The 20,651-nt window shown below is 36.2% G+C and overlaps 3 protein-coding genes across 8 annotated transcripts; 1 reads left to right on the plus strand and 2 right to left on the minus strand.

The window, feature by feature from the left end:
- Positions 1–547: 547 nt before the first annotated feature.
- Positions 548–2,052, minus strand: LOC110372318 (large ribosomal subunit protein eL39). Its single transcript, XM_021328933.3, has 3 exons — positions 1,916–2,052; positions 1,717–1,820; positions 548–651 (listed from the first exon to the last, which is right to left on the minus strand). The coding sequence occupies exons 1-3, from the start codon at positions 1,916–1,918 to the stop codon at positions 603–605; spliced, it is 156 nt and encodes a 51-aa protein (XP_021184608.1). The 5' UTR covers positions 1,919–2,052; the 3' UTR covers positions 548–602.
- Positions 2,053–2,450: 398 nt separating this feature from the next.
- Positions 2,451–3,936, plus strand: LOC110372302 (uncharacterized). The gene is made up of 3 exons (XM_021328916.3): positions 2,451–2,860; positions 2,988–3,216; positions 3,617–3,936. Exons 1-3 carry the CDS (start codon positions 2,589–2,591, stop codon positions 3,791–3,793), a joined length of 678 nt encoding a protein of 225 aa, XP_021184591.3. The 5' UTR covers positions 2,451–2,588; the 3' UTR covers positions 3,794–3,936.
- A 2,409-nt stretch (positions 3,937–6,345) lies between these two features.
- On the minus strand, positions 6,346–17,109 carry LOC110372301 (uncharacterized). 6 transcript variants are annotated; one of them, XM_064036738.1, is made up of 5 exons: positions 16,884–17,109; positions 11,208–11,386; positions 9,649–9,769; positions 9,118–9,365; positions 6,346–7,840 (listed from the first exon to the last, which is right to left on the minus strand). In XM_064036738.1, the coding sequence occupies exons 2-5, from the start codon at positions 11,374–11,376 to the stop codon at positions 7,755–7,757; spliced, it is 624 nt and encodes a 207-aa protein (XP_063892808.1). In that variant the 5' UTR covers positions 11,377–11,386; positions 16,884–17,109; the 3' UTR covers positions 6,346–7,754. The 6 variants fall into 6 exon arrangements, with proteins under 6 accessions (XP_063892808.1, XP_021184590.2, XP_049696893.2 ...); XM_021328915.3 differs by having other exon boundaries at positions 9,110–9,365; XM_049840936.2 differs by having other exon boundaries at positions 9,110–9,365; positions 9,649–9,772; positions 16,837–17,109.
- Positions 17,110–20,651: the final 3,542 nt, after the last annotated feature.

Below are 20,651 nucleotides of genomic sequence, written 5' to 3' on the forward strand. Positions count from 1 at the left end.
TAAACTGTTTGTGGTGGCCTAGTGGGTAAAGGACAGGAAATTACCAATAGAACTTTTCGATGTTTGTATCTACTTTCTATCTTGGGACATCAATGACAGTGTTTCGGTGGGCACAATATAGGTCCGAGCTGTCATTGAAAATCTTTGGCAGTTATCATGGCTAATCAGAAGCCAGAAAGTCCGACAACCTGTCTTACCTAAGGGTCCCTAGAGAAATACTGGTACTCTGTTGCATCCATTTAGACTGGAAGCTGCCCAAACTTAGTTGGGAAAAAGCCTGGCAGATGATTGAATGAAAACCAATCATGCTATTAAGTGATGTAGATTTATGATGTAGAACTAGGTGAAGCTGGGGAAGTTTATTATTGTACAAGTCTAAAAATTGAAAACATCTCCACATGATATGTGTAATCCCAGTTACCGGACAAACATGATCATTGCTAAATTCAAGTGAGGTTAACCTAAATGGATACTAATTTCATGTGTGGTGTTGTATGACTGAATGTAAGAATATAAAAACAAAAATAATTGAAATTAAACAACAGTCTAGATGTTGAAGGGAATTTATTTAGCTTAACTGTGTTATACTACAAGCATCAAGCTTACAGCTTGAGCTTAGTCCTCCTCCAGTGACGCCTCTTAGCGTTGTACCTGAAAACAAAAAGTTGATGTCATTCACTGCAACTTACTTGGTGTATATGGCTATGATGTGCATAGTTCACAAACATTGTATCAAGCACCTGGGGGTCGATTCTCCTAAGTTAATAATGTCAAAATCGAATAGCAATAGCAGTTTTAACCATATCGGGCATTCTGCTACTAATAAAGGACCAATTGTATTTGATTGACATTTGATTGGTGTGCGATTGGTCTGCTATTTTGGTAATTTTGGTCTATACGGTAGTTTGCTGTACAATCGTAAATCATTTGCAGACAAAATGATTAATTATTGAATGACAGAAAAGGATAAAAACGTTTATTTCAAAGAAAAAATAGCAGAATGCCACATACGCTTCAATCGTAATCGAGTCGGGATCGGATCTCAGTCGAATCGAGTCAAACGTGAATCGTATGTTGCTTAAGTAAAATTAGGAGAATCGGGCCCCAGTACATACTATTTTACTTGCACAACATAACAAAACAACATTACACAACATTATAATAAAATATATATTTTTTGCTTTTACACTGAATGGCTCCTGGCTCCAAAATTACTGAACTGAGTATAAAAAATTGTTCACTGTTTGGCATGGGCAGCAGTTTCCACGAAACGCAAGTGAAACCGCGGGAAAAAAGCTAGTCTACGTATATTTTATGAAAATTTGCCAAAGAACATCTCCAAAGATGAGAATATAACTGCATTTATTGCATAAAATTTGTTAAATATCTAAATAGGATGGATAGCCTGCATACTGCAGAAGTATTATAAAAGCAAAGAAATTGCATATTAACAATTTACAAAGATTTGTATTTTTTAAAGATATCAACTTCCCTTGATAAAATTATGGATATAGTAAATTGTTATATAGGTTTATGGGACGGTTACTATAGGAGAAGTAGATCAGGGCCGCTTAAAACAACCTAAGTATAGGGCAATAAGATGCAGTTTTTCGATACTCAGGTTAGTTTGAATATTCGGAAAGAAGCTTTAGACTATTTATGAAGTGCAAAACATAAATTGGGCTATGAAAAGTAAAATAAATCGTTTGAACTTACCTAATAGTATTCCCAGTGCGCATTCTAACCCATTGTGGGATAGGTCTGTTTTGTTTAAGCTTTTTCGCAAGCTTGCGCTTGATAATAAATGTCTTGTGTGCCGACTGAAATAAAAAGAATTGAATTAGTCATTAAACATTGCATTTTCACTTTGAGATTAATTAAATTTAAAAGGATTTTTGAGAAAAATATCACGCACCATTTTGCCGATCACAGTTGACAAAACAAAGTGACAGAGCTATGGATTTTTAAAACTCAGGTTGTTTTCGCTTTGGATAACAGTCTTTTCGCTCAAAAAAAGAAATAGCCAAAAAATAATAATATTTCCGGTTTTTTGAATAAGCACTTTTAAAAGTAAACAATTTTTACAGGACTTTTTACGCAAAATGAACTACTACATATATAACGATTCAATTGAGTAGATAATAATTAATATTGTATTTAAATTGTAAGAAAAAAAGCGTTCGCTCCGTGCGTCGAGCCTTCTAGGCAGTGATTAGTGTGATTACATAGAAACGGCGTACTTACTAACTGCCTAAAAATATCTTCTAATTGTCTGCGCTTTTTTCTGTGATTCTCATCAATACGAATTAGTAAGTATATAAACTTCTCTTTAGAACTTTTTTGTCTGGATGTGTCTGGATTTACACCCCCTCTATTTCGTCAACTGTCACATTGCCAGAATGACAACTGTCTGTCATAAATGTCATGTCAGTACAGTCCTGTCAAGTCCTGTGATGTCAGTCTTATTATGTAGTTTTGATTCACGATTCACCTTTTGTTGGAAAGACTTCACAAAAACATCTTAAAAAGCACATATTTATCTAGCAATTATAAACTTACATAAGACCTTGTTATTAAAGTAATCAAAAATGAATTACTTTAACTTTAGTAAACTGGTGACGACTGTTAGCGTAAGCAGATTATTGGAATGTCGAACTGCAACAACCAAAACAATAATCTCAGCTGAGGGAAAAGATGTCCCGAAAAGGAAAAATTATGAGAACAGAATAACTCTGATTAGCCCTGATAATTCAGTTAGTATAACCGACATGAGGAATGCTCAAAGTTTGTCTGTCAGGCGGGATTTAAAGCTAGTTAAAATTCAAGATGTGGATTCGAAAACCAGGCGACCTGTGTTCAAGTAAGCGAAAAATGACTTAAACTAACATTATCATCTATCCTGGCAGTCTGTGTTAACAGTCAGCTGTATATTAGACAATGATTCCCTAGTGTAAAACTCATGTGTTTCTTGATAATTCATGTTCAAGGCTAATGACGAATGCTGAATACCATGCTGAAGAGCTTTCGAGACGTAAGGAGAAACAGACAGCCCGGTTAAATAATCCGAACAAAGGTGAAAAGTTAATGACTCTGTCCTCAAGGATAGGAGAGCATGACCTAATGACTGGAGTTAGGAAGATGATGAAGCTTCTAGAGAAACAATATGAAGTTAAAGTCATTATTGCCGGTGAAGATGCACAGGCTGCAGATAAATCTGTAAGTATTTAATAACTAAATTCTTTACTTAAATTTTAAGCTCCAAAAAAATGTGCAAAATGGTTTGAGATTAATTTTTTTATACTACTGTAAGTGCGGCTACACCTCAGCTTCAGAATATCAAAGATGTTCAAATGACAGCCAGGAGCCAACGTACGATGCATTTCAAGTCTAAGTCAGAAATCAAGTCAAGTCAGAATCTAATGAATTCAAGTCTAAGGACTTGAATTTGATTCAAGTCTAAGGACTTGAATTTGATTCAAGTCTAAGGACTTGAATTTGAGTTCCTCCATTCTGTTAATACAGACCAACCTTCCAAGGGTTGTAACTTTGTAACCACTGTAGTAAAATTAAGTACTTGTCAAATAATGATTTTAACAAGTTTCCATATATTTTTCAGGAAAAAATATACCATATGATAGAAACTCAAGTAAAGAATGCCTGCAAAATAGTTCAGAAGAGGATGAAAGGTAACAGTTTAAGGTTTCAATTGCAACCATTGAGGGAAAGCGGCTCCCAAGGTAATAACAATACCACAGACTCCAATCAAAATGATAAAGAAAAGGGCCCGCTATGACTAGGAGTGTTCCTAGTAGCTATATTAATCACTAAGTATTGGATATACAAAAAATATTATTTTGGCAATGGTGACTATGTACCAAAAAAAGTAACTAAGAAATCAGATTCTATGAATTTAGAGATATAAATACCTATAGCATTTGAGATTGTATTTATTACTAGCTGTTCCCGGCAGTTTCTTCTGTGTCTTAAAAGAACTGATTGTCAATGCAACTTTTTCTGGGCAACTTGTTTATTTATTTTGATACTATACGAACCTTCTTCTGCTCTACAATGAAAACAACAAAAAAAGTGTTAGCGGAATTTAATGTGTGGTTGAATGACCAGGAAAAATAGAGGGTGATTTTTAAATATGTAGGTTTATTTTGAACCTACATAAGGCTAACATAATACTGACAGGACTGTAGATATTGCATACCTACATTTTCCTACTGCATTTTATTTTAGTGGATTTACATTTTTTAATGTTTTACTTCATCATTTTAAACTGTCCTTTGGACTGCATTTAGCAATGTAATGGTTTCATGGCCACATTTATACACCTGAAAGTATTATTTCAGATTTTAGCTACACATATCACACATGTTACATGCTACAGTCAATGTCATATAGATGGTGACACTCGGTTTCTTAAATATTATACTTGCAACCAAAACGCCTATCGAAGTCACCTTAAAATTGATTATGTCCACTGCAAAATCTAATTGCTCGAAAAGTCGAGATGTTCAAAACGTCATATAGATGGGTTCAGCCAAACCGCCATTAATATGGTTACGCTTATGTTATCCAAGCATTCAAAGTGTTCAAAAGTATGGAACACTTTTGAGAAATAGACTTTACAATGCGTATTTTAAATATGCGCGACTTTCTTTAGCTTTCGAAGGACTTTAGATTGGAAGTAAGAATAAACAGTCCAGGTCTGGCTGGTCTATCAAATGCGCTTATATGGTGAAAAAACATTTCGAAGTAAAGAAAGGAAATAAAAACATATGCGGTAGTGAGAATCTGAAGAAATGGTGTAATTCGTCAGTTATTTTTAAACTCATTCTAACGGATATTCCCAGTTCGTTTAAAATAAGAATTAAGGCAAATAAAAACTTGAAACCTTCTTTTCTAAGTTGGTTAGTGACCAAACAAAGCTAGATTGCTTAAAGATGTTTTCGTCTTTGGGAAACTGATAATTTGTTTTAGTTTATTTTTCAAATGAGTTCCATATTTTAAAATTGACAAAATGCGGTAACCATATCTACATCTACTGCACCTATCTGCGTATTTACAGTATATACATGGCTAGTACGCAAGCGTGTGAAACTAGTCGCGAATAGATTGGAATTCACTTTTTATACAAAGTCTTCCGATGTATACAGCAGCAGTACGCAAATACTCGCATATATTTTGTAGTGGCCAAAGTAACTTCCTTTGTTCCATAATATACAGTGCTAGTCCGCATGCAAACTAATCGTGTATACATGGGAATAGGCGCGAAAAACTTTACGATTCCAATCTATTCGCGAGCAGTTGCATGCTCGCCATTTTGACTAAAACACGACCTAGCATTTAATGTAAATATTAATAATTCTCGTTCAATTATAAAACATTGTATTAAAAATTGAAGTTAGTGACGAAAACGAATCGCTGCAAAACCGACTCTACGTAGTCTTGTCTGCCCTACCCCGAGTGCAATTCAAAACCGCGTAGGCGCGGAGGGGCGAGGCGGCCTGGGCTCGCATGGGACCGCCGGAGCCCCGCAGCACCGGAGCCGTGACAGAAGCGATGCTTGCTGCATGTTGCTTGCTTACATTTTAAACGTACTGAGTTAAAAAATTAGAAGCTAATTAAATATATTTTATGATGTCATTTAATAGTATTTTAGAAGTTTACTGTTAGAATGCCTGCTACAAATTTAGATGCTAAAAAATAACCATCATGCTTAGTTGTATTTAGAGTGGTTTACTTAGAAGATAACTAGTGGCTAAGATAGTATTATTTAGATGCTCGTTAATTGTTGTATAAATAAATAAATAAATTGTGGCTGACTTAATAATTTAGAAGGCAACATACATTTTTGGGGGCGAATAATGATATTAAAAAGAAGCCTGTTTAATTAGCATTTTTAATAAACAAACTCAGATTCAAAAGCCATTTTTATTTATTGCTTTACCTAATATTAATTTTGTATAGTTAAATTTGACCGTGTATAAATTGGAAAGAAGCATGTGCACGTCTAAGCTACGAATTATACGCGAGCAGTACGCAAAATTCGTGTATACTTTGAAATCACAAATTAAAAAACAGCATTACAAAATATCAGCGAGCAGTTTCCTATGGATGCGTTTTGGCTATGTACACTCTGTAAATACGCCACCTATCTATATTAACTTCTCGATATTTTAGCACTCAGATTGTTGATATATTTAAGGCAACTTTGATTGTGCCGATATTATGGGCTTTTTGGTTGCGTCTTTATATTTGAGTACCCTGAATGTCACCACATTTATGACGCTGACTGTATATACGACAACAGCATTGTTAGAAGAAGTTGTTATTGTATTTTTCAAATTTGTAATATATCTATTTAGTCTGGCTATCCATCCATACTATGTAAGGTTTGAAATGAATTCAAGTTATCTTGTTATGTTTATGCCACCTAGTCATTTAAGTTAATATCTTTAGTAGGATTATTTCGTGCTCGCCCATGCATAAATCAGTTATTAACTATTATGTAAAATAAAGTTACAAAAAAGTTCCTTCTCTGTTACAAAGATAATATTAAAATATTGAACCTATATGTAAATCCAGTGTTATTTGATTGTAAATAGATTTGATTTTAATACATATTTTTTGATTACATATAACACATTTTTAAATGAAACACTTGTTAGAAATAAATGTCAATTTTAATACAGCATCCACCTAGTCAGTCAGTTCAGTCACAGTAGAAGCATGTCCAAGCTTGTGGCAAATCTGTCGAAGGACTGATTAACAATTTGCAATAACTTCGATCTGGGACAGATTTGCCTGCTATTATACAAGTGTCCACTCTGAACTTAGAACTACTTAATGTCTAAATACATACATTTTCTAACACAAGGAAATACATTCAACTAGTATGCTGACATAACTAAAATTCATAAATTAATGATTTATTTTTATCAGTTGGAGTTATCACAGATGTTTTAGAGATCGTTAATTCTTATATGGTAGGAGATTTATTGGTAGCATATAGGTACACATCTTAGACAATAATATAATTGGGAAACTATTATGGCAAATGTAAATTTTATTGCAAATGTAAATACAAATAATTTAAGAATAGACAATTTTCCTTTCTATTTGCACACGACTTCGTGTGAACGAATATCAATAAAAGTAGAGCTAACTTTAAACTAAAATAATAATGTCACCTAGGTACTTAAACTAGTAGATACTCAGACAAAGAGAATGGAAAATTGGCTTATTATAGAATTACATAAATAACACAGAATTCAAACGCAATTCAAAGTTTTTGCATTTGAAGCCTATGCTGTATAGTATTTAAAGGTATGGCAATATAATACAAAATGCTTGATAAAAGCATTAGCAAAAAGACTTAAGTAAACTTCTAAAAAACACTGAAATTGAAGTATACTTTGTGATCTATTTCTAAGATTAAGAAAGTATTCTTAAAGTGGAACACTTGGTCGTCGACAAAAATGTCGTTCCTAATCTAATTGACACTTCGATAGAAAAGAATACTTATCATATGAACGCTACATAATAATGAACACTAAAATATTGTACCTTACTTCGTCGTCTTACTTTTACATAGGGTGTAGAGACCTCGGTGTTAGTTTCCCGCCATGTGTACGGACGGTGAGTGTTCTCCGCAGTCGTGGCCGTCGTCAACGGTTACAAACAACCATGGGTTTTATCATGCGTAGACGACGTACGCGTATTGGTCCCGGCTGGCCGGTGAGAGGTCAGTGTTGAGTGTCCGGCCCCACGTGATTAGAGGTGATACGGTGCCCACCACGGGAGCAGCGCGTGCTACATTTTTTACGAGGTCCTGAAACAAAGAAATATTCTTGTAAGCACTTCAGTTACATTTCTAAAAAACTTTTTGAACACAGCGCAGTGCCACAATGCTTTACATACATAAGAACGTGAAAAATATGTAAAGATTTAAACGTGCACTATAGTAGCACTACCTACATTTTACATGTGGTCTAGGTGAAGGAGTCTATTATAATAGGTCACAGGCTGTATTATCAGATGAATATGTCTACTTTGAAATGTAAAAAGAGAATCAAACCTTCTTGTTAGGGTGTTACTAAACGAATTATAAGAAGAAATATAAAAAATAAACCTTATCTCATGTTAAATGACCAGAATAAGTTAAACAAACTATTTGGCCCTTATGCCAAGGGTGCAGTAGATACATTTATTTTCATCAAGATAGAAAAAAAGGCCTTTACATATTTAACTGAAAATGTTTGTATTTGTTTTTTCAGCAGTGTATTCTTGTCTATATCCTGACAGTGTGTACATCCAATATTAATTAGTTATTACGTAGCCAATGAGTCTCGTAAACAACAACAACTGATGGGGGTAAGGTCGGAACAATTAACTTCTAAACATAACTCAAGTGTAAGTTATACAGTATGATTTATGAATGAGATACCTAATAACTTGCTTAATTGCTAGTGTTGGTTAAATGAGATTAATTTAAACATCACATTAAGTCTGAAGGCAGGCCACGATCCATTTTGCAAGAATGATTTATTATTTAAGCATTAGATGACTAACAGCATTCTCTGATAATTATGGATTAACTAAGAACATTCCCATTCCCTTAATGATGGTTCATACAATTGATGGTATGAGGTGGATTCAAATCGGTTAGTTACTGATCAATTAGTAAACATGCTAGAAGCATTAATATGAGGGTTAGTTATTCGCTGCCTTCGTATTCTCTTACACGGACAATTCAATTTACTTTGGTCTAGGTTTTGTTTGTTGTTTTCATACGATAATCTTGACCTTCCGCAACTTGTACTTATTTAACAGTCTACAACTTGTTTACGCAGTTTAGAACTTAATAGTGTCTACTGGGTAGATGAGTAATATCATAAGTAGATATCGAATTATTAAAATCACCCTTGATAATTTCTAATTGGCATGGTTTTTTAGTTTTAGGTTCACGAAATATTTGTCATGGTCATGACTAAATCACTTTCATCCAATATTTTTTGTTTTAGTTAGATAAACGTGATTTCATATAGTTTTAAATTAAGCTAATATTAAGAGAATAAGTCGGCGGCGAAGGAAGACACACCATGTTACCCATGAGAGAGGATCGCCGTCGGCCCGAGCGCCGCTTGCGCCGGCACCAGCACCGGCGGCCCCGGGCGCGTGCGCGGCCGTACCCGCGGCCCCGCGCCCCGCCCGCCGCGCGCCCCGCATACCCCGCGCTGCCTACCGCAGCTGGCGCAGCCGCCGGACTCGCCGCGTCCTTCGACTCCGCCACCGTCTGCTCCGCTGATCTGTCTGCTATTATGTGCGCCTCCATGTCTTCTAGCGGTGACTCTGAACTGTGGAACACATAATGAAACATTTACATTTAGGTAAGTACACTTCAATTTATATCCTATATTTCCTATTCGAATAACCTTCGAAATTGTACGTAATAGCTACGTATACGATTAGAAATATTGCAGAAACAGATCCAAAGAAAGATCCTAACTCTCACACACGCTGAATTTTCTTAGTGGATCGGCGTTTCAGATTTGTATTAGTACTTATATGCAGTTTTCTATAGTTTGATGAAGTGTTGGATTTACCTACATTGATGTACAATTTAGTGTAATAACTCACTTGGCACTGATGGAGCAGTATTCACTAAGCTGTTCCCACGTGCAGCCGTGGTTGCAGCATACGTCAGCAATACCGTTTCCCACTTGTCGTCTTCTTCTCACTATAGAGCTCGGTTGTTCCACTACTGAAAATAAATAATTGTTTTATCATTCTAAAATTGTCTTTTGTTGCCACACCGCCCGCCAATGGAATATCGAAATAAATACAATAGAAGAAAAGGTGATCCTAGTTACAGTCAGCAACAAAAGTTCATTAATAAAATTTCAGCGTTGAGGTATTTTGTTATTTCGATTGTGTTTGTGACTGAATTTCATTCCGAAGGTACCTAATGGAATCACGACTTTCCATTTCTAGCTAATTGTTATTGAGGGATTATATTGTTCTAAGAACTTGTTCCCTTATAACTACAGTTACAGTAATAAAGTTAAAAATAAAGTCAATTCAAGGAAAATGTTTAACCACTTTGACCAAACAGAGCATTATGGATCATCAATATGACGTAAAATGCTTACTCAGTTGATACCATAATAGTATGAAATGCTTAGGTATGGTTTTTTCCTCTAGATTATGATGACGAAATTGGTCGTTTTGGGAAAATAATTATTTTGAAAATTAAGGAGGATAAAATAACATTAAATGCAAGACTATTTTCGTGTAATTTAAGCATTATATGTGCAAGGAAAACATGCGTGACTATACGCGAATTCTGTACTACTTACCTAAGCTTTACTTTACTAAAAGTAGAAATATTAGCCAAGAGCAGGCAGCTGTATTAGTTGCTATAAACCCGCCTTTAGCGATCGTACCTAAGCATACCTATTTAAATAAAGTAGTTTTTCCCACGAGCTCTGGGTGAATGAGATTGGCTCGTGTACCCGTTGAACCCGTGCCCAAGCAGATAAAAAACAAACAAGATAAACAAAACATTTAGATACAATTTAGGCTAGTAATAATTCGCCATATCTTTTGTTTTTAACGCAAGTGTGTTCCAAAAATAACATTAATGGCTCTAGTGGCTCTAACTAAAGCATATTTAATTTATTTAATGTTGGCCGACGTTTGACGTTTATGTCTTTTAAACTGATTTAAAAGTAAACTACGGCCACTACAAAAAATATTGAAAAAAAAAACTTTAATAAATAATGATAAATAATATTGTACGACATTTCAACTACGAGACCTTATTTTTTTTACTTGTTTAATTTGGCAAATGGTAGTTATTGAAATATGTTGTTATGAATTTTTATATCTGATTGAATAAGTGACCTTTCATAATTTGTTATTGAATGTTGTTAGCGATAGCGATACTATCTGTTGCTTTCCGGATATCGTACTAATGTTAGGCTCTGTTTATAACATTGTTGTTGCTATTAGAAGTTACACCTACTTCCTAATTTAGAGAAATAAGTCACTACTCCACACGTGCTTTAGAGTAAACGTAATTATATTAGAATTAATTGATGAATTAAAAGAACATAAAAAAGCAAGCAATGATAAATACAAGATTTTTCAGTAATATTTTCTTGTAAACCTGTAATAACATAATGTGTTTACGATACCTGTGGGTGTATCCCAAGGACTGTTGTAAGCGTGGCAGACTCTGCTCATGATCTCGCTGAGTTGTCGGCCGCAGAACTTAACGGACGGCGACGTGGCGGCGTCTGCTCTGCTCTCCAGTAGCACTGCTGCCGCCAACACGGCGAACTGAATTGCCTTGTTTACTAACATATTTGCTAATCTGAAATTAATCAAAAACCACACATTACTCGTATTTCAATGTCACCCCATTCAACCTGAACTTGGCCAGTTAATGTGTGTAACTTGAGGAGCCTTTCGGCTTTTATACATTTTGGGGTAAGCGCGAAATTCGACACCGGCACCGCCCATTTGATACCAGATACGAATCCCTCATGGGACTTTTCATTTCCTAAGTGCATTACTGACTGATTCCGCGGTGAAATGCACTTTTATCAATTCACTCTAGGAAATAGTAGTAAGATCCGAGGTGCGATACTGCCCTGTGGTATGAAATTAATGTACGCCTGTGTAGACGCGAGGTAAAGTTCAAGTGTAACTGATATACATAATTAAACGTATAATTAATTAAATTCACGATGTTTACTAATGATACAGTTAAATATTACTATCGATTTTATCTTTTTTACCGATGGACTTGCATACCTATACGGATTCACCTTGGACCACATTATTAAGAAACATATGTGTCTCCTGCTGTCATGTGCATACACTATTCACTAATTACAGCTAAAGCGTTTACACTATTTTTGCTAATAGCACGAATTGCCCGAACCGTACCTAATTGGAGAAATATCAATCACCTACCTACTGTTTATAATATTTCACGAGTTAATTGTAATCGCAGCTGTTGGCATAACACGCTGGTGTATTGACAAAAATTGTATAGCGTGTGCAAACATTATTATTCATATTGAGAATGATGCATGTAGCATTGAAACAAAACTGAGTTAATAATGAAGATGATTTCACTTCACCTTCCCCGTTCATAAAAATGCAAATCAGCGACTTCCTCTTCTAAATTGCCGTTCCGAGAGTGTACCAGGGTGGGTGCCACATTACGTCGTTTTGTACATATCGTAGTGCAATGAATGTTAGTACATATAGCGCATCGAGGACGAGTTCTATTTATAGAGAGTCAAAGGCTGGTACTAACGTAACGAGCCGACAACGTGAGAGTTAAGCACGGTGTGCCACCTACCCACTGGGTATTAGTAGACGCAATGCAACCACTTAACGAAATCTACATATTTATATGCACACGTAGTGCATGCAGTATGCAGCCGCGCTACTCGTAAACTCGAGACGCGACGCGAGTGCGTTCGTCTGCACTCCACTGCACCTGATTGCTCCTCGCGTCTGGTTATTGCAATGTAGAGCACTCGATTTACTACTCCTTTTGAACTAGGTGCTCGTGTAACAGCGTCCATATAAAAGGGAAAGCAATGAATAATTTATGTTTTTATCAATTAGCCAGATTCAGATTAAAGTAATCAGATACAGAAAGCAACTGCAATATAACACACACTTAAGATGAATGGTGTAACTCGGGTGCTCGGTCGGCGCGACTGCATATAATCTTGTTTCAATTTGTGATTAAGGAACAGACAATATAACGACGTGGTAGTTGTTTAGAACACAATACTCGTCAGCGGCTGGTGGTCACTCGTAGGGCGCGTGCACGGAGCGCCCGCGCCGCGCTCGCCGACCGCGCCGCAGTCGCTGCGGACCGCATGATGAGCCTCGTGCGAGCGCACTCGATTGAATAATTACATGAATCTCTGATTGTATCTGTAGCCTTGCTCCTGCTTTAATATTGTTCTATATCAGACTATTTTCGCTGACGCATCGTATGCTTGTTAATATTGAGTCACTCGTAAATATGTACGTTACACAGAGCGCGAAAACCACCAACTGTAGAGTTTCCCAGTGTTAGTGAAATGAGCAGTATATTTTATACACACGGCGTACGATGTTACTTTATCTTTCAGATAATAAGGTTGCGAACTCTTAGGTAGATGCCTACCTACCATTGGTTAGGTAGATCATGTAGGTATGTATAGTAATAAAATTGATTGGATTAACTTAGCATAATTATGCTACACGAAGTGTATTTAATTGAAAAGCATTAAAGGAACTATATTTCACTTCAGGAAGTTGTAAATTGATGTCTGGTGTTAAGACTGCACGCAATGATATCTTTCTTGTTTATAAGGTACCAATGCATACCATAGATTGATCTATTGAAAATGAATTGATCCCAAAATAATGCTCTATTTACGAGAAATACCTCTATGTTTTTGTTTAGGATAGGTATGTTTATGATTTTCGAGCCAAAAGAATAATGAATGAACTGGGAGATTGATTTCTATATAACTCTAATCGAAATGCAAGTTCAGCATATGCCTAACTTTTTTCACTTTTTTTTAGGAATGCAAGCTATCTTTAAAAAACTCCGGAATATATGTAATTATGACAACCCTAACGAGCTGGTCTTTCTTTCTTACGGCATAGGTACGAAAGACCTATCATTGCATTTGTTGCCTAGGTAATCGATATCTCTATCACACACTTAAATCCATATTTTCTTTGAAAAACTACGTGAAATGCAGATTTTATAACTGAGGCTCAAAGTACCTGTGTATTGGTGTTGTTTTTCTGTTCGCGATCATCTGTATGATGTCGGTCTCTTAGCAACGAGACACGGTAGACGCAGCCACATAGCGGCAGACGATAGGTAACAAAAGATAATTTAAGAGTTTGCGGGGTCAAGTGTATTGTCGGCTTGCCCAATGGGTGAGTCGAGTCGGTCACTGGCTTTACACCGCACCGGACACCTATCCATAGACAATTTATATATGTGTAGGTACAGTTGTACTAGGTCCTATTATTGTTGTATTACCTATAGACAAAACTTACATCAATAGGTAACGGCATAATTTATGTGTAGAATAAAACATCTACGGTATCTACAATTACCTTCATAAGTGGGCTAATTACTCCTGCCTTGCTAAATAAGTAGCAACTTCGTTATGTTGAAAATTAACGCGAGTCAATTACTGAATTAGTTGTAAGAAAATTGCAGTGGATTCTACTACTGCAGTTTGCAAATCATAGAGAATCAATGAATTTGAGTTACAGCAGATTGTTTTTAGTGTACCTAGGTCTTTACGATATAGTGAATTGGCGGGCTAGTAGTGGGGTCATTCTCAGATTCTAAGTCACGTTTTATCTCAATGCATTAAAATCACAATGATTGATCGTACTATGCATCAACTACAAATGGAATGATAGTCGAGTCACGAGTGACATGCAAAAATCATTACAGGGGTGGCGTAGTGTGTACAAATGTGACGACAAGGTCCGTAGTGACCGCTTTCGACCTCAATTTAAATATTGACCTGGTAAAGTTCAAACACCTAGATGGCCGAAGCAAATACACTTTCATACTACAATACGTTTGTCGGTAGCCATCTTTGTTTGTATGAATTTGATCTTGATATTGAACTGCCTAATCGATCAATCGTACGTTCCTGCTTAAACATTTCACAAATTTCTATAGTCCTAAAGGGATACATCGTAAAAACTGAGTTATGTGTCTGAGCGGCGGGCGTGAGCGACGGACAGCAGTAAAAACCCTGGCGGTAAACGTGCAGCTCGCTGGATTCGTCCTTCTCGGAATTTCTATCGCGAATGGCTTCTAATTGTAATACCTTACGACTTGCGAGGCGAGATGTATAAGCATGTAATTAAAACTGTACTGACTTATCGTAATACTCAGATAAAATAAGATCCGCATCGCTGCGTGAGTCTATTTAAAACTCGTATTCATTAACCAGCCGTTAAATTGTCAATTAAAATAATACTGATGTTTATTAGTTAGGTATTACAACACACGATATGATATCAAGTTTTTTTCTCAAGACGTTTTATATTCATAGGATATGAGATAATAGAAAAATTCCACTTTAATGAAATATGGTATTACAGTAATTAAGTGTTTGATTCGTATATTTATCAAATTAAACATACTGCGTAGTTAATTTAAGTTTTTTTATTATTGCCGGATACTTAGGATGTTCATTTATTTCATCATCATTTAATTAAAAACATGCATGTTTAATAAGAACTTCATGCTAATTCATGATGGGTAGGGTACCTATATGTTTCCAACACGTTTTCTAAATTTCTGGTGCTATTAATTTTGTTTCCTAGTTGCGACTATAACTTATGGCATTTTATTGTGAACAGGTGTTTTGTTATGTTGATTCTGTTCATCGACTTTTGGTGCTGACTGTACATATATATTTTTTATTGAATGAGGTACTTTCACTTAACTCCTTTCAACTTTTGCCACGGAACTGAAAATGTTTCTGTACTTAGTTGTGCTGCATGAAAAAAAAAGGATTTAGAAAGCTTTGGGTCCGAAATATTTGAGTAAGTACCTTCATGTGATGTATTGTAAGGTAAAAGAGATTCGCTTTTTTGATATAAATAGAAGGAGTTAAGTTAAGATTAAATCCATTAAATTCTATAATTAACTGTTTCCATGCGCTTTCATTCTGTGAGGAAGCTATATTTTACGCAAATATTTATGTGGATAATAAAACCCGCCAAGAGTATTCTATAACATATATGCTATTCGCAAAGGTAATTTATTGTAAAGTTTTCAACTGACAGGTTGCTCGTGGTTTTATTTTTCTTATTCTGTGTGTATGTTGTCCTGACTTTACGTCTATTAATATTACTTTTATGTGTGAGAGTATGTCTCTATTATACATGCACTCGCCCAAAGAGGATTACATTTGATCAGAAGTTAGATTGAAGGTGCAATTTTGAAAGGAAATGGAAATATGATACGGTTAAAGTCACGTTTTTTACAACAACATAATATGTATTTCCACACCACTTTTACTCAACTCTTGTCACCTTTTTTCTTCTAAAATGTTTTTTTTTTTTTTGTAGATAATGATTTTAAATTTCGTCCTGGATCTAAATATTCTTTATGACCTTACTTTGATTTGATCTCATTTTTTACTGTGACAGATATTTCAGGGTCTGTGTTAATTGAAAATTGCATCGAACAAAACTGAACTTCCTATATAAATTTTATTTATTTCCGCTTTTGTTTGTTAGAGGCAGATTTTATTGATTCACGCCATACAAGGCTTTGGTTCGTTCTTCAAAGGCGTTTTACTGTGAAAGAGTGTCAGGCATTTTTTTTGCATTTTTTTCAATTTTATCTAACGTGGACATGTTATTGTTAGTTTAGATAAGAACTTTTAATAATAATTTCGCATTAAAATAACTTTAATTACGTACGTCTGAGGTCCATGTTCTCGTTTCAAATACCTGACTATTAACTGTGTCAAATATGTTTCACAAAGAGCACTGGTCGTTTATAATGCGCAAGCATAACACACATCAAGTTCAGTTAGTACCTACTTATCTATATTTTATATTCCGATTTTTTTCATAGTCTGGTTTAAAATGAAATATTTGCATTTCCAAGCATTGACTGGTTAGTTTTTAGATTAATACAAGGCACCATGTAGCCCAAACCAAGCATTCGATCAAGGTAAACATTTTAAATCACGAATAAAGCGAGCAGACTCAAATGAAAGTACTTTCAGACAGCTGGATACAACTTACATGTGACGGTTTGTTTGTTTAAAATCACAGTTGAAATGATCACTTACTTAGTAAGGTGATATGGTCCTGGCGACAGTCTGTTGTTGTTTTTGTATTGAGTAGTATTGTGACACAACACGGCGTGGTGGCGCCGGGATCGCTCGGCGCGGTAACTGCGAGGTGCGAGAAGGTCGCGGAGTGCACTACGCGCGTCGTGCACCGGCGCCGCTGTGGTCGCGCTGGCGAGTCGCCGCGTGCGCCGCGCGCGCTTATTATACGCGAACGGTGATGGGCGGCGCGCGCGCACCCGCCACGCCCCGCGCCGCGCTCTGCCCGCCCGCGCACAACTCACCCCTGATTCCGCTATAAAAGCATTTATGACCTCTCTGAAGTGATGACTTCAAGTCATTGACCAAGTGCATATTGTTTGTGTTTGATGGTTATGTAGGTACTCTACAACTGCTTTCGTTTGATCGTTACCGAATTAGAATACAGCATGAAGTAAATGTATGTGTTTTGTTCTGCATTTACAGGAGGAAGTCCTGAAAGCGCATTTCTAAGATTTTATTTATTTTTACCTACCATTTAGGTATCCAGAATTTTCTTCCATGTCCATAAACCAAATTAGGACAATTTAAACAGGGATTTTCCAACCTCATGAGGATAACTTTACACATTCTGTCATCTCCAAGGTCGACCATCTATAGTAGAGACTCGCTAACAGTTTTTAATCAGGTATTGTATGTAAGTAATCCTACCTACCTATCTATGAATAGCTACATCAAAACTGTTTAACATTTTTCAAGCTTTTCAAGCTTGGCTCTTCTTGGTCAAATACAAAAGACAGTCCCAAAACGTTCACCTTTTTCCTTTTTTTTGCTGGGAAAAAGTGGCGCAACAAGGCCCCCGGCAAACATTTATCTGGTACTTAGGTACCCACCAATCGATACCGAACAAAATCGACTAAGTGCTAACAAGATGATCTAAAACAATTCTATTCTCCATAATGAACTGAATCGAATGTGGTGTCGCAACTCGGGTACAGGAGAAAATATCGATACTGTATAACAACATTTTGAGATTTTAGTATGATAAACCAAGATATATGTACCTACTTAGATCTGATTACGTAATACTTATTCATCATAAACTTGTTATTGGCAATAATGACTTCATCGAAGTTAGACAATTTGAACAGAACAGGCAAATCCTGAAATAACTCATTAAAATTGAACTACCTCCTTTAATTGACGTAGGTTATTATAGTAAACATGAAATCCGAAAGCTACCTACTTACAGGAAAACCACAAAGCATTACGCTAGGCGAGGAAAATTATGTTGTTTGTGACGAAATTCAGCAGCAACAAATACCCATATTCGTACATGTACCTAATGTAGGTACATTGTATTAGTTCTATTTTCGTTACATATCCTCCTTATGTTGGGTTTAATAAGCAGTCATTTGTTACGGAGAAAATCCACTTTGCAGAATACAATGTGTAGATTATTGGCAGTGGGCAATCCATAACAATAATCCAAAAGTTAAGGTAATGGTAGAATTACTTACGTATGATACGTTAGAACGTGAAACTTGATTATAAGGTAAAATCTTGGCTAGAGTTTCTAACTATCGTTTACTGATTTACAGTGGCTAGAAGCACTCTAGAGAGAGAAAAGTTTGAGAGATAGGTAAAGAATTAGAGGGAGGCATATAAACATAAATCTTACGATTTCCATCTTTTAGTAGGTAGCCCAACTGCAAGCCCCAAGTTTGTCTTACTATCGCGATATAATGTTTTTGTTACAGTTTCACGATCTTTTGTTAGTTTTTCACGAGTTTCAGTTAACGGGCCGTCCTTGCTGTTTAATTCCAATGGTAGGTAATATTTTCATAAAAACTCTGAGAATACATTAGGCAGAAGTAGCGGTAAATAGCAGTAAACCAAATTATGATACAAAACATCAAGTAAATCTTATTAGTTTTGTGACTAATAACGATGCATTAAATAATACAGGTGTAAATAAGAGTGTGAACCCTAACATGTTACGGCAGTCGATTCCTTTGAAAATATCTGTGTGACATTAAAACCTGTTGCGTGCACATTAGACGTTATCAATAAAACTGGCGATTACTGAATCGCGGCGATTAAAATGCCGTTATCTGTAAACGAGTGTGAAGTGAAGTAAGGGATAGGCGTAGTGTGAGTAAATAGTGGAATATCCTGCCGACGCGGGGGTTCACTGACAGCTGATGCGTTTACTACGAGCGTCTACTACGAGTCAGTGACTTCATCGACGCTGTAATCACTATATAATTGTATCGGATTCTTTGCAATCATATGTAGCGCTCAATATAGCCGCGCTATTTACAAACAAGGTGACAATTTATTGACAGGTCGTCTGCACTATATGCTAATGAGAATTAATTGCGATGAAATTGTGTTGCGTCTTGTGACACGGCTGATGGAATGCTGTTACATATTACTGCAAAGGATTGGTTTATTCCGTAAAAGGTGGACGGTGATTTAATTTTATTATCTCTACTTAATCACATTATATGGCGCATGGTGAAAACTACCTGTTCAGAACTGGGGAATCTTGGGCACTGGGTGTATCTTTTAGGCTTTACTTCCATCTTGTTAGAAGGCTACCCGCTTAAAACACTAAACGAAATGTAGACACTTACCTATCCGAGATGCTATGTAATGGGTCGTGTACTACTTTTATTTGTTTATATTTAGAACATTTCAGGTGAGTAACCTAATCTGAAGACGTAAATACGCCCAAAATAGCAAACATAAATGAAACTCTTGTTGAGTAATATAGGTAGTAGGCGGAAAATCTGATAAGTATGCTAATGTTGTTTACGTAAATATAATCTGTTCGTTATCATTCCTGTCTGTTCCACAATTTAATTAGTGAAGACGCGTTTGAAAGCTGTCATCACGCTGGCGCCCCAAGCACTACCTACGTGTTTGGGGATACGCTCGGTTCCATTATCTCGATGCTATTTGTAGGGAAAGGAGCCTATTTATAAAATTGTCTATTGACAACTAATTACGCACTGATAGCTCGTAGCGCACCTAGTGTACCTACGCACTACTACTACGTATATATTTTGCATCGGTATTTAATTTTACCGGGTACGTTTACGTATGCTTAAATCGCTAATTGGAAATAACGTAGCCTATTTTTAGATATCTTCCTATTAAATTAAAAGTCATGGGACTATCCGTCATGACGAGTTCCTCCGTTTTTCAGAAGGCCTGTTTAATTGCGGGTCTTGCACTCCTGACATCTTATGCAGTGTGCACAGGTAGGCAGAAGTAAGACGTCTGACAACCAGGCTTATCAAGATTCAAGGGGTTGCCCGGAAAACTGGGTTAAGGAGGTCAGTTATGTAGTCGTACCATGTAAAACGCTGTGACTCAGCTGCACCCTGGTGGACTGGCGACCCCACCAAAGTTGTGGAAAGGCTTGCCAGATAATTAAATAAAATAAATGCCGTCTGAAATAAGATCGGAACTACGTGATATCAAGCACGTACCTACAAATATTTGGCATTCCTGTGGAGTCCCCAAAGTGCCGTTTGATACATAGTTACAGTGTTAACTTGACCCTTCACAGCGATATCAAACAATTATCTATTGCCCTAATTTGTGGGTAAAAATTTGGGCCAACACTGATCTATTTTTAGAACACTAGTGAAGTGTTCAATATCTGAACTAAAATGCATTTGATTGATCGCCTCAATCTAGGACGTGACAAGGCCAGATCGTGTTCGGTTCCAGCTAATAAACATAGTCTCATTATGTGCAAATAATTTGTATTAATAG

Source organism: Helicoverpa armigera, chromosome 10 (genome assembly GCF_030705265.1).
Source record: "Helicoverpa armigera isolate CAAS_96S chromosome 10, ASM3070526v1, whole genome shotgun sequence".
NCBI classification, from domain to species: Eukaryota; Metazoa; Arthropoda; class Insecta; order Lepidoptera; family Noctuidae; genus Helicoverpa; species Helicoverpa armigera.

What these genes read in the sequence shown, in the direction of transcription:
- LOC110372318 (XM_021328933.3), bottom strand. An exon ending in CGCACTGGGAATACTATTAG is followed by an intron (nt 652 to 1,716) that starts GTAAGTTCAAAC and finishes TTTTGTTTTCAG; the next exon opens with GTACAACGCTAAGAGGCGTC.
- LOC110372302 (XM_021328916.3), top strand. Translation starts at nt 2,589, where the DNA reads ATGAATTACTTTAACTTTAGTAAACTGGTGACGACTGTTAGCGTAAGC. An exon ending in ACCAGGCGACCTGTGTTCAA is followed by an intron (nt 2,861 to 2,987) that starts GTAAGCGAAAAA and finishes TTCATGTTCAAG; the next exon opens with GCTAATGACGAATGCTGAAT. An exon ending in CACAGGCTGCAGATAAATCT is followed by an intron (nt 3,217 to 3,616) that starts GTAAGTATTTAA and finishes TATATTTTTCAG; the next exon opens with GAAAAAATATACCATATGAT.
- LOC110372301 (XM_049840936.2), bottom strand. Translation starts at nt 11,376, where the DNA reads ATGTTAGTAAACAAGGCAATTCAGTTCGCCGTGTTGGCGGCAGCAGTG. An exon ending in TCCTTGGGATACACCCACAG is followed by an intron (nt 9,773 to 11,207) that starts GTATCGTAAACA and finishes ATTTATTTTCAG; the next exon opens with TAGTGGAACAACCGAGCTCT. An exon ending in CCTCTCTCATGGGTAACATG is followed by an intron (nt 7,841 to 9,109) that starts GTGTGTCTTCCT and finishes TCTTTGTTTCAG; the next exon opens with GACCTCGTAAAAAATGTAGC.